Source organism: Neolamprologus brichardi, chromosome 2, assembly GCF_056152115.1.
Source record: "Neolamprologus brichardi isolate AB-2024 chromosome 2, ASM5615211v1, whole genome shotgun sequence".
Classification (NCBI taxonomy): domain Eukaryota; kingdom Metazoa; phylum Chordata; class Actinopteri; order Cichliformes; family Cichlidae; genus Neolamprologus; species Neolamprologus brichardi.
In genome coordinates, this window is record NC_142105.1 from 18,419,877 (window position 1) to 18,433,751 (window position 13,875).

At 39.7% G+C, this 13,875-nt stretch overlaps 1 protein-coding gene across 1 annotated transcript in view; it reads left to right on the plus strand.

The window, feature by feature from the left end:
- The window catches only part of pigg (phosphatidylinositol glycan anchor biosynthesis class G (EMM blood group)), an 87,207-nt gene that overhangs the window by 7,192 nt on the left and 66,140 nt on the right, over nucleotides 1-13,875 (plus strand). The window contains exons 3-5 of the mRNA XM_006781851.3: nucleotides 3,308-3,517; nucleotides 3,985-4,173; nucleotides 10,880-11,018. Of these exons, the coding sequence (XP_006781914.1) occupies nucleotides 3,308-3,517; nucleotides 3,985-4,173; nucleotides 10,880-11,018 (538 nt within the window). The remainder of the gene's footprint in view (nucleotides 1-3,307; nucleotides 3,518-3,984; nucleotides 4,174-10,879; nucleotides 11,019-13,875) is intronic.

The window sequence follows — 13,875 nt, forward strand, 5'->3', positions numbered from 1 at the left end:
GGCCGGTAGAGCCCCACGCTCCCACTGGCACAGCAGTCAGTGGACATTACTGAGATGCCGGACTTGGACAGTGAATTCAGTTAATCATAGCAGCTGTGGGTGTTTCAAAGGCTGGTATCTCCTGGGGTAGTAAGAACACAGAAAGGCATAATAGTTGTTTTTGCTTTTGTTTTAAACCTCCATATGTATTATCTGGTCATAAGACCTGAGAAATTCTGGATATTTTCAGGTTAATGGTAGAAAGTGTTCCTTTCACGAGTCAAGAGAAAGTAAGCACTGAGGAGGAAACTGAAAAATCTTCTTCCAGGCTCGAGGACTCAGAATCGCAGCCCCCTTCCGTCTGCATTTTGGCACCTTGACAAGTTTTCATCACTATGCCAGAGAGTGTCTCTATACCCCACTGATATTGTATTTGACATTTACGCAGTAGCATCGCAAGCCTAGACACATACTGTGGGACAGTAATTAGTACGTTGATGAATCACTGATTCATTTGGGCAGCTTCTCGATGCCGTTTTGGCATCAAGAAGGATTTTAAGATGTAGCCTAATTAAGCTGAACTTTTCTGCACAGCTTTCAAACTGATCTTTCTTGTGCAATCGTCTAGATACTTTTATGTCCCTTCATTTGTTCTTGCAAACAGTGTTATCATTTTTGCCCTTTTTTATGTCCAAGGCACTGTTTTCATTAGTCAGGCTGTCTCTATTAATAGACTTGGGACCTTCCTGAGAGCGAACAAACTGAAAGAGACGCCTGCTTTTGAAGCAGAAAGCATCCATCTCTCCCCGAAACAAGCACCTGCGCTGGCAGAGGCAAAACAATCGCAAGGAAGGAAGTTGTGAATAATTGAGCTCAGGAACAGAGCTCAGAGGATGGGTTTCGGAATTGTTACACCTGTGAATAAACAGAAACAACTGAGAGGCTTCTGCTGTTAGTGGGTTACTTTGTCCCAGAGTTTGTGTATTAGTTTGTCATTTTTAAATAGGGAGACAAATATTTTAAGAAGAATATTATTTCTCTTAAAAAACACAAAAGATATTGGTATGCATAAGTGGCTGTAATTTACAAGGATGTGCAAAAGGCGTAAACCACTGTGACTTCTTTGTATTTTGCTTCCAAGGCTCCAGAATTCCTTGTAATCTTTTAAAGGTTGCATTGAGTAGTCGTTCTTCAGGCTTTTAAGATCTTTCAAAGTTTTGATAGTTTTCCTGGGGGGACTGTGGCTGCTTTTCACTCATTTTTAGTCAAGTCCCTATCCCTGACAATTTTCAGAAGAATCTTTTGTTTGTAAAGCCGCTTAACGACATGACTATCAAATGCTGTTTAAGTAATATGAAAAACTCCAGCAAAGACCCAACACAGAAACTGAGAGATTTATCTGGCCCTTCACTTGATCTGTCACCTGTTCATTGAAGCCTCATCAGAAATGGTCTCAGTGGAAGGTTGTCGGTCAAGAAGTCATTCGTAAGGAAGGGAAATTACTTAAGAACGGGTGTGAAAATTGGTGGCAATGGGACTGATGGAGTGATGAACCCAGTTGTGAAAATTTTGTTTCAAAATTGTCATTATAATCTAAAACAGTACAGCATCTATAGAACACAGTGGAGGCTCTGTCATGGTTTGGAGCTGCCTTTTAACCAGTAGTGCTGGGGATGTTGGTGAATTTTGCTTATTTTAATTATGAATTATTAATGCAGGAAAGTCTGGTCAGATTTTGGTCCACCATGCAAAACCATCTGGAAAGTGTCCGATTGGCAACAGCTTAATTTTTCATCATGACAATAATCTCAGCTCACTGTCAGTGTGTATCCAAGTATACCTGGATAGAAAAACACACAGTCAAGGATTAGCCTCCCCTGCCAACATCCAAAGAAGAGCTTTCAATGTCCCTCGAGAAGCCTGGAGAACTATTCCTGAAGACTACTTTTAGTCAGAAAGCTTAGTAAGAGAGTTTAGACTTTGTTGAAGAATAAAGGTGCTCATAACCAAATATGGATTTTCAGCCTGGTTAGTATTTCTCAGATTTTGTTTTTGCCTTATATACTGTGTGTCCGTGTATGTTTGCAAATGTTTCAATAGAAACATTGCACTACTGCAATATTAAGAAATAAGGGGGTTTTCAAGACTTTTGCACAGTTGTTTCGAATGCAATTTTGCACTGAATGAATGTTAAAGAATAATGAAATAGGTTTTAAACCAGGAGTGTTGTGGTTATTAATGAAGATGAACAAAATAAAATATAGCATATGCTAACAGAAAAAGAATCATGAAACACCAAATTATTAGTCTAAACCTCTGTGTCAGCATTGGCATAGAAATTCACATCTGGCATTAGTATTCAAAACGTGATTGAAAATAAAGAAAAGCTTGAATCTTGTGACATTGAAGCATGATACTTGATGCATTTTTACCTCCATTTTTTGAAGTGTGACATCTTTGGTTTGTTTTCCTGTGTAGAAGCCATAGAATTGCGATAGAGAAGTGGCACCTATACAGTGATATAGCATAAATTGCTGAAAATGTCTTGTAAGCAAAAAAAAAAACACTGAACAAAATACCCAGATGTGGACTCATCTGATCAGGGTTGATCAGATGAATACATAAACACAATAAGGGACGATGCTTTAAGAATAGATGACAGTGAATTTTCTGGCCCTGGACCCCTTGACAGCTCCGTCTTGCTTTTCTCATATAATAAATCCTGGTCACTACTCATTTTAGTCTGGATTTTTGAGTGTCCGCGAGGATCCAGAGCTGTGCTCCAGGCAGCACATGGAGGGAGGGTGTTAAATAACAATGTCTCCTGCCATCATCTACAAACTCTTGTCTACTTCGCTGCATAAAGACAAGGCCTTTGTACTTTCCCCCTCGACGATGCACCAGCTTTTTCCTGGCTTCCGAAATAGGCTGTGTTATAGTTGTCAGTCAAATGGAGGCCGATGTTGTTTTATTTCAGATTCCATGATGAAATCGGTAGAAACTATACTTCATAAATATCATGTGTCTACCTGATTCAGCTTTCACTTTCCATTTGTGGTAGCAAGATTGGTTTGGTGATGTGGGAATTGGTTTAATTTCTAATGTTAGATCAGTGTAGTAGCCATTTAAATTAATGGGAATTTGACTGTTTTTTTAAACCTTAATAATAAAATTAATTAATGAATGTATACATTTTTTAACCAATCCCTGTACTGCAGCAAAAAATCCTAATTAGTGGGGTTAATATGATGAAACTGTAAGGTTGTATAACACCATTAAAAGACAATTATTGTTCAAAGGACAATGACAAAAACATATTCCTCCCCAGGCTCTTACCACTGGCAGTATCCCAGGCTTCATTGATGTGGTAATGAACCTAAATTCTCCTGCACTGTTGGAAGACAACCTCATTTGGCAAGCCAAAACTGCAGGGAAGAGGATAGTCTTCTACGGGGATGACACCTGGGTGCGCCTTTTCCCAAAACACTTCATGGAATATGACGGCACAACTTCCTTTTTCGTGTCTGACTACACTGAGGTATGTGTGAGTTGAGCCGTTGGGGTTTGCTTGTAAAAGTCATGTAATGTAATTTTCTGCTAATATGAAAAAAAAAAAGAATAAAAGCACCTGGTTGCTGATGTGGTACATGAATTTTAGAAATGATACATAAAAATGATCCAAGTCATACAAGGGATAAAGGCAGCTGATCAGCCAGCATCACATCAAAACTGCTCATCTAATAGATCCATATGCCTTAGCGGCAATGTTCTGTGGGACTGTTTGCAATCTGTTCTTGTTTATACTAGGATTTTGGTGGTTCTGAGCTCATTACCTGATAGGAGGGATGTTTACTTATCAAGGGTACCACAGGTTTGGGTAAATTTCCTCTTAGCTCAGATTTAATGAGGACAGTCTTGGTATGGAGATGAATTTTGAATAAGATAAGCCTACATTAAATATGACTTAAATCTTGTATCTAAAGACGTGCGTCACCTTCTTTCCAGGTTGACAACAATGTAACCCGTCACTTGGACAGCACCTTAAAGAGAGATGACTGGGACATTTTAATCCTCCACTACCTAGGCCTGGACCACATTGGTCATATCAGTGGACCGTATAGCTCACTCATCCAACCCAAACTAATGGAGATGGATGACATCCTGAAGAAGATCCATAGTGCTCTCATTTCAAAGGTAATTTATTTTCTTAACTTCTACTCTTATGTGCATCATTTGCATTCTGTGTTATAGAAGAATTCCTTTTTGGTTTTGTTGGGTTAGAATGTAAGCTTTCTTTTATGAGACCTCATTATTTTTATCCCAAGGCCCCTAATTGTAGCTAACTAGCAATATTTACCAACTAGTTTCAACCCAGGTCTTTAGAGAGATGCATGGATTCCAAATGAAACAAAGGCAGTCAGGAACTGACAGCATCTTTAGAATTCAGGAGAATACCTCCAAGACTTTGTCATAATCAACATTCTCCACCTTGGGAAGAGCACCGGATGACAAGCTGATGTCAAATTGATCTCACATCTGCTGTTGCTAGCTGCTGTTTTTCCGATGGTATACCTCTCGACTGCTGGGTTGCAGACACGGTCGTGTCAGTTTTTACTACCATCACTACAGAACCTCAGAGATTATACAGAGGCAGATATGTCAAAGGGCTCTAGAGTGCGACCAATTTAGTCACACATGCAACCTAATTTCTCAATGATACGACTATAAAAACAATCCTAGGTCTCAGCTGTTCGAGTAAAAAAAAAAAAAAGTCTCTGCAACTCTGAAAGTCTCCGTGTGGTTAACAACAGATGCACATTATGCATATCATGGTCTAAACCAATCAGAGATGGTCAAGTGCGGGACCTTTCTTATTCGTCCGACAGAAGTAGATGCAGCTGTGGGTAATGAGAAAGGACTGAAAAGAACGATTGATAACTTTTTCATTAGGTTAAGGCTTGATCCGCCCGAAATTCATAGCCAGTGCTGTGACACTAAGCCATCAACCTCTCACGTTATGTCTAACACTGGTTCGGAGACGACATCAGATAACGAGCCACATACGATCGACTCCGAGCTAGAGCCCACTGAAAGTTAAAGGGGGAATGTGTATTCAAAGCGAGTGGCTTGAACAGTTTCCCTGGCTAAGATACAGTAAAGCTGACAGAATGATGCACTGCTTTTACTGTCGTGAGTGTGGAAAGACCGTTGCCGGCAATACTGTGTTTGTGACTGGTGCTAGGGCTGCTCGATTATGGCAAAAATGATAATCACGATTATTTTCACTGAAATTGAGATCTCGATTATTTGACGTTATTTATTTAACAATAACAATGTATTGAATAATGACTTTAAAGATTGTCAAAAAATAATATAAAATAGTGTGCAAATACTGATAACAGTGCAAATGTTTGCAATATAAAAAATAAATGAAAAATGTAAACATCTATGTTTAGTGAACTTTGCAGTGTTGCTCTGTGGTGCAGCTACGACACTGTAGCAAAGTTTACACACTACTTGATCCACGTCTGACTCTGCGAACCCATAATGTTTCCACACCACTGAAGGTTTTTTTTACCTCTCTTTTCAACCAACAGCAGTCACTCTCCTCTCCAAATAACTTCTGCTTAGCTTTCCGAGCTTCCCTCGGGTCCTCTTAATTAGCGGTCTCCAACCCCCGGCCCTCGGACCGGTACCGGTCCGTGAGTCGTTTGGTACCGGGCCGCAAGAGTTGAGGCTCAGGTGTGAAATGTATAGTTTTCAGGGTTTTTATCGGTTTTCAGCGTTATTTTGTTATCGTTTTTATCGTTTACTCGGTTTTCCTTGGTCTTTTCACGTGTGTTATGAATAAATTTTCTTTTTTTCGGTACCGGTACTAGTTTTTATTTTGTTGTATTTATCCGCGACACCTTAAAGGCTGGTCCATGAAAATATTGTCGGGCATAAACCGGTCCGTGGCGCAAAAAAGGTTGGGGACCGCTGCTCTTAATTGTTGTGACACGTGTTCGAAATGCAGAGAGGTGCGCTCGATTTGCCACACGGAGCAGTGCGAGAGTAAAGCACGAGGGAGGGGCTAATAATCGGCTCAGTCATTTTTAATGATTGTTGAAAGCCCAGATCGTAATCGTGATTAAAATTCAATTAATTGAGCAGCCCTAACTGGTGCTAATATGTTTCGAATGGAAACGCCGAATAAGCACAGTGTATCCAGAAAACACATTATATGCTGCGATAAATGCACTGCCCAAGTGTCCCCTGTCCTCTAATTTTAAAAAAAAAGTGAACATGTAAAACTGTGGTGTTAAGCAATGTGGTTAAAATATTTGCACTTAAGAAAAAAAGTCAGGTACTACAGTGCAACCATGGCAAAAAGTTAGTCTAGAGCCCTGGTCAACAGTTTGAAAAGATAAGACTTTCAAGAAATAATTTTTGGGGAAAATTATTGGGTTTTGACTTCGTTCCTTTCCTATATTAGCGCTGATATTGCACTGTTGTCTGAGTGGTGACGCCTGTTGCTCGGGAAAATACTGCAGCTGCTACTAGAGTCTTAAGGGTGAACATAAATAAAAGCAGCTGTGTGATGACGATACATACTGCATCCCAGCTGCATAGTTTGTAATTGAAGCCTGTGGAACCCTTTCAGCCTACTTCAGGCCATACATGACCCATAGACATGTAAAATCTCAGAAATTGGTTTGCCAAGCAAATAAAATGTGAGTCTTGTTGCTTTCTTCCAAAAACAACCAAAACATAACAAAAATAATGGACTTTGCAACACTCAAAAACATCTAAAAAACATGGGTAAAGTATTTAATCATTAATTAAGCAGCACTAAAGTACTTCAGCTCTGTTGTTGCCTTTTAAATATCCCTGACAAGCCTCCAGTTGCCACAGATGGACTCAAGGTAAATAATAAGGAAGGAGTCTACAAAAGATGTTTACACAAATCCAATAGACCTTATTGAATACCTGAGGTAGTTTTTTGTGGCCTGAAAAGCCGAGTTGAAAGGTAAGCCTGAACCACTTCCAAGAAACGTATACGACTGTGTATAATGTATGAGGGGTAGCTCATTTTGGCAAACCCTCGAAAAGATCCAACTCTGCATTTTCTGCAACCTTACATGTATGTGCTTTGCATTTTACCTCCTTTCAGTCTTTTGTTTTGGGTCCAGGGTTTCATTGTTGGGTTCTGAGCATCATGGAGCATTAAGCTTCAGAAGAGACTGTTATTTTTCTTAGGAAGAGATGAGGGATGGAGTATTGGACTATCAGTGTTGTTGCTGCTCATTGTTAATATAATTTGAGCCATTTTAAAGAGAGGTGAACGTAGGACAGACTTTTATTTTTTATTCTGCTCCCCATATTTTGTTTTAGTGCTTTGCCTTCAGATTTTTGTGTGAAGCTAATGGGACTGATGTGCTTCGTAAGACTGAACTGAAATTAGCTATTGCTTGTCAACATCTGTTTTTCTCTAATAAATTTATAGAATAACTCTTTTTTTTATGGTTGTTTAAATCTAGTTAGTGTCATAATAAAGTAAAGACAGGAAAATATGCAAATATGAAGTAATGACTGGTTAATATATTAATATGATGCTATCAGTGATTCTTTTTTTAACACTATCAGTTTTTAGGTAGACATTTAATTACACAGAGAATTTGCACCGTTTCCAGCATTTATTATGTTATCTGTTGCAGGAACCACCAGAGATTTAATAAACTGTTAAGCTTTTGTTATCTTTAATTTTGCCTTTGATCAGTGTGCAGGTCTTGTGCCTTTGTTCCCCCCCCCCCCCTCTCCTTCACATGGTCTGGCAGCTGTGCATGCATATTGTCTTTGCACCGTGTGTGTGTTGCTAATGGGCATTTTCTTGCTGTCATTCAGCTATGGAGCTTGTATTTAGATTGTCAAATCATGTCTACATGAGACTACAACCTCCCTCTTCTTTCCCTTTGCTTTGGTATATTTGAAGAGAACAGAAGCCAAGTGCACGTAACCCTTTAAGATTTCCTTCCTTTGAATAAGTTGATTCAACATTTCACCAGATCCCAAAGTTTTGAATTCTGTCTTGTTAAAAACTGTCTGTCCTGGCTCATGGCGATATCTCTGTGCTGTGGGCAGCCTCACATGTGCTCCCAGTGAGCTCTTTGAATGAAACCTGTTTGAAAGTCTTGCTTCAGTCACATTAGTGGAAGCTGTGCCTGTTCTTTTTTCTTTTAGCAGCACTATGACCTAAATATAGACACAGTCCAGTGGGGTCCCGCAGGATATCTTAGAAGCTCCTACCAAACAATGTTTCCTCAATCAGCACATGCTTCTAATATATCTGGGTGTTTATGATACTGAGGTATCAGGATGTCTCACTGCACACGCAAGTTGGGTGTTATTTGCCGCCGCCGCTCCTTGATGCTCTTAAAGGGACGGTGGTTCGAGATGGAGGTAGCCTCAGAGGCTACCTCAAAATGAAGCGAGAGGCTTATTTAACCGAGCGCAAATTAGGGACAGAGAAATTCTTTACCTGCAGCACGGACTAACGCAACACTCTCCATTAAAACATGATTGGAAAGCAGGACCTCCTGGTCATAAAGACCTCAGTAAGACCTCTGTGTTAATGGAGAGCTCATGGCCTCAATCTTCTCTTTTATATATTTCAATTTGTACGGGTTGGTTTCTACTTTTGCTGTTTAAAGTATAAAACTTTTTAAATATGACCTGCAGAATGAGCAAGTGATCTAAGGCCTGTCAGGGAGACAAGTGAAAAAAACATTTATACCTGGAAATAGTTTTATGTGTCTGTTTCAGTTATCTTTATTAAGTTCAAACGAAAAGCTTGATTATTGTTGTTTTAATGAGCTATATCGCTCCAGTCTTTCCTTTATCTGAAATGTACAGTTAACTGCTGGGGTTTCTTTTTTCTGTTCTTATGATTGGACTAAAAACAAAATGCTTTTTATGGCTCTTTGTATGAGCAGTTAGGTCATGAAGTTTTGGGACAGCCAGACAATGTTGTTATACACCACAACAGGGGATTTGAAATTGGATGTAAAGCGTAAAGTGGATATAACACAGTCAATCAAGACGTGATTGATTTTTTTAAGGGATTTAGCAAAAAAAAAAAAGAAGTATAAACTGTTAAGGATTTAGACTGTATTACTTATATGCAGTTTCACTTTTTTTAAAACCTTCAAAGTAACCGGACAGTTTCATGACCAGATGAGACATAATACCTCATTAGGCATAACAGAGATCTTCGCTTCCTGTGTTTGACCTCCATCGCCCGGTCAGAAACACTCTTGAGGAGGTAGTTGTATTATTGTTAGAGTCTAGTCAAGAGAAACAAGATGCAATCCAGTGGTTACACCCAAGAACAAGACGGATTTATGAGAAAACATCTGAAAGAGTCTGCACAGTTCTGGAGAAAAACAAGAGTTTACCAGAACTATGGGAAGAGAAAATTATGGAGAAGCAAATAAACAGCGCATGCATCATCATTTAAACATATATGTAGGAATGGGCATGTATGGCTGCCATATCGTGGAATCAAAGTACAATTTCTTTTTCTTCTATGAGTTATTTAGTTGAGCTTTCCACCCTCCTAACAGCTAAAATACCCCTGGGCTGAGAATCACTGATTTACCAGATCAAAAAGCATGATTTCAGAGTAAAGTGCAGCTTTTGTTTTTCCTCCTGGCTTACTCATGGAGAACACGAGCAAGTGTCTGATTCAGGACAGTGTATTGGCCCAAAAAAGGTTTGTTATGAAGTGTGAAAAAACGTCTCCCAGAAGAGGTCCGCGTCGTGCTTTCATCCAGGAGAAAACTGACTTATCTTAAACAGAAAAGAGGCTCACTCAGCATGTGGCTAGGTGGTTTTTAGTTTCTTTTCTTTCCCCCCATCGTCCCTTGTGTCCAGTGCCATCCTATAACAAGCATCCAAGAGGTAAAATCTGGGGCAGAGGATAGTCTTTTGCTGCTGCTGTGCTGAGTAACTAATATAATTGTTCAGCAAAGCGCAAAGGCACAGTTCAGCGCAGGCTTTCCACCTGCAGCCTCGGCTCAGACCATTCTCCATGTTTTTATGTAACAGTCTGAGAGTATCCGAAAGTTCTCTCGTTCAATAGCTCCATCTACAAAAACACCAGCATTTTCTGCTCCTCTGCTCGGATACTCGTGTTATCCAACTCGTCTTGGCAGGGTTTATCCCAGCTACCTCATTAATGATTACTTTGTCTGTCTTTCAGGTTGTCTTGCTTAATGGATTACAATTTTCACTCTTAAATAATAAATGATGGCCTTTGATATTGTTTGTGGGTATGATACAACATTAGAACTGAAGTGTCTTTTGGTTATATGTGGTAGGATCTGGCTTTTGTTTTGTTAACATCTACAGTCATGCCTTTAAACCAGCCCCTCTGCTATAACTCATAAGGCTTTCCCTGTTGAATTCATTGTCAATGGAAGACTCTTGTGAGTCTAGTTGAAAGGGAATTACTTAAGGAAGAAACCAAGCTTGATCAAAGTCTGTCATCCTCGACTTACGATTCACCCTCTGTGTTTATTTGTTTTCTGTGTGGGTTTTTTTTGGAGATGGTATAAAATGGCCTCAGTGTTTGTTACGGCTTTCTGTTTTTACAAGTAATCATTTAATACCTTCCTTTTATGTTGCTGTCGAATTTTGCCATCGTAATAAAATGAAAAGATATCTGAAGAAGTAATCCATTAGCCCAGCAGCCATCATTTTAACAAATTGTTGTTTTCCAAACTTGATGTATCGTTTTTATTTTGTTAGCTGACACAAGACACATTTAGCTCCAGGCTTGAATAAATCCCATCTCAGAGCTTTAAAGTTTGCCTTCCATCTACAGTGCAGTGCCATTAACCTTCAGGTTTGCTTCTCTCAGGAAGTCGAGGGATCCTTGCCTTACCTGCTGGTGTTGTGTGGAGACCACGGCATGTCGGAGACCGGCAGCCACGGAGGCTCTTCGGAGCCGGAAGTCAGTACACCTTTGGTTCTCATAAGTCCAGCCTTCAAAAGAAAAGGTAACTGTTCTACTGTTTAATGCTTAATTTTAATGTTTTCTTATTTTCTGTCACATGCACTCGCTTTTTAGGTCCATCTTAATAGTACCAGTTTGGACGTCATTTTACTGCCTTATTTTGGTTCACATTGACATGCTGCTGCTGCACATCCATGATCCAAATCTCCTGTTCAACCACATCCCAGCAGTGTATTGTTGGATTTTAGATGTGGTGACTGTGGGATGAACTCATTGTCATAGTCAAAATGATGGACGCTGAACTTTTATAGTTTGAGCTGATTTGAAGTTTGAGACATGGCACATTATCTGGTCAGCAACAATAGTCAGGGAGGCTGTGATGTTTAAATGATGCTCAATTGGCACAAAGGGACCCAAAGTGTGCCAAGAAAATATCCTCCATGCCATTACACCAGCAGCAGCATTGAAACAAGGCAGGAGGGATCCATGCTTTCATGTTGTTTGCTCTGGCGTCTGAATGTCGCAGCAGAGATTGAAGAAACGCTGCCTGTTCAGAATCTCAATCTTCTGCTCCTCAGGTTTGATGGTCCGGTGCAAATTGTAGCCTCAGTTTCCTGTTCTTAGCTGACAGATGTGGTCTTCTGCTGCTTCTGCATTTGGAAGGCAAGGCTTAACATGTTCAGAGATGCTCTTCTGCATACCTTGGCCGTAACTAGTGGGTATTTGAGTTGCTGTTCTCTTCCTATCAGCTTGAAGCAGCCTGGCCATTCACCTCAGACCTCTGGCTTCAACTAAGCATTTTTACCCAGAGAACTGCTGCTCACTGGACATTTTCTCTTTGTATTTTTTTGTACCTGCTCTATAAACCCTAGAGATAGCTGTGTAGCAAAAACCCTGCAGATCAGCAGTTCCTGACCAGTTTCAAACCAGCCCGTCTGGCACCAACACAACACTACATTCAGAGTTACTTAAAACACCCGTGACTGTGTGTGGATATTCGTATGAAATATGGCTCAGGACATGTTCAAGTAATCCACGTGAGCCAAATACTTCAGACTGTATTAAATGCTCAGTTTACATGTTTTTTCTTGTTCTGTAAAACACCTTGTAGTGGGTATATTCTGGCCACGGAAGCTCAGGCCTTCTCTTTACAAATCAGCCAATCATAAGAAAGTTGGCTTAAAGGGAGGGTAACAGGCGCTAGAATGACTTATTCCACACCATTTATGCATTTTGATTACTCAGTACTTATCGTATCTTTGACTGCAGAGAATTTGAATAAGAATCTAAATGAGCTGTGAACAACCCAAACATGTTCATGAAATTAACAACAGGCTCTCCAGAGTGAGCTGGTTTAAAACTTCAACAGTAGCAGCAGCCAGGAATCTGAGGTTTTGACATTAGCAGGGTAATGCACGGAGTAAATGATGTCAATTTTGGGAAGTTGCAGGATGTTACGAGAAGATTAAATGTGATCAAATCTGCTCGTGTCCAAGAATGGAAAATATGGATCTGGAAGTGATCAGAACAGGTCACGTTTAAAGGATGCAGGTGGCAGCAGACTTGCCATTAACTTGAAGAGCTTGTGTGATTTTTGTAATGTGTCTGCCAGCTGCTACAGCCTTTCTTGAGTTCTCACACATAACGTTTCATTAGTGTGAGGAACAGTGTCATTGCACACAGAGGCTTATGAGCAGAGCTTTATTTTGCAGCGATGAATGTGTTTAAGTGTGAAAGTACGGTTGTGATAATTGCTTCTTTTTCAGCCAAGTCTATTTTTGAAACTGTCTTGGCACTTACTTTTTTAATTTTATTTTTTTATATGTGAACCATTCACCTTAATTAATCATTAACAGTTAAGTGGAGTTGCTACAGCGTGTGTGGTTTTGTTTGTACTTTATGCCTCCTGCTGGGCTCACAGGTTGACTGACTCTTTTCTTAACCACCAGAGGTTTTTGGTTTAAATATTAAACACGCAACAACCACAGAAAGTTGATCAAGTACATTTCAAATTATGTGTTTTCTTCAATGAAATAAACTCTTCTTTTGAATGAATTCATTCATTCAAGTTCATTCATAAACCGGTGATCTTTATGCCAAACACGGAGTGGAAAATATTGTACCTTAAAGTTTTTCTAACGAACATAAAACAAAATCCAAACGAGTCTGAAACATTGAATATGTAAGTTTAAATGAGCACGATCAAAAAATATCACGAGGTCTTTTGCCGTCAGTGTTTGTAGAGTGTTTGTGTCCTATTCGATTAACGGTAGTTAAAATAAGCAGAAGCCTTCAGGGCCGAACAATGAAGCCAGTGTGGAAGTGGTGTGATGCCACCCATCAGAAGTTTGGATTTCAGTTTTGGTGAGTGACATTTTAGTATTTTATTCAAGTAGCCGTTTACCTGGAACCTATCAGCAGATACGTGTGTCTCTGTGTTTCACCCGTATAGTTCATGGATGCCCCTCACTAACCAATAATGTTAGCTTTAGTTGATAACTGAGCAGTCCTTCTCTGGATGGATGGATGGATGGATGGATTTCTAGCAATCATGAAACATCCCTATAGTTCCTTGATGTAGGGACATTTTTATGTTATTATCTATTTATTTGAATCACTGAACTACATTGAGGACACTGACGTCTATTTAAAGTTCTGTACCTTGATTTTTTTCTTTCTGTAGGCACAGACTTGTTACTCATTACCACTTTAGATATAAATATATTGATGCAAGTGTGTTCTATTTTAATGCATCAGTTAGTGCAATCAGTGGCCTTCATTAGCAGAACTTTATTTTGAACGTTGTGAGAATGATTGGTCATTAGCAGAGAGCTCATCTGTCTGTTGTTTTCATTAGAACATGCTGCGGACGATCAGACTTCAGCACCACCTCACTACCT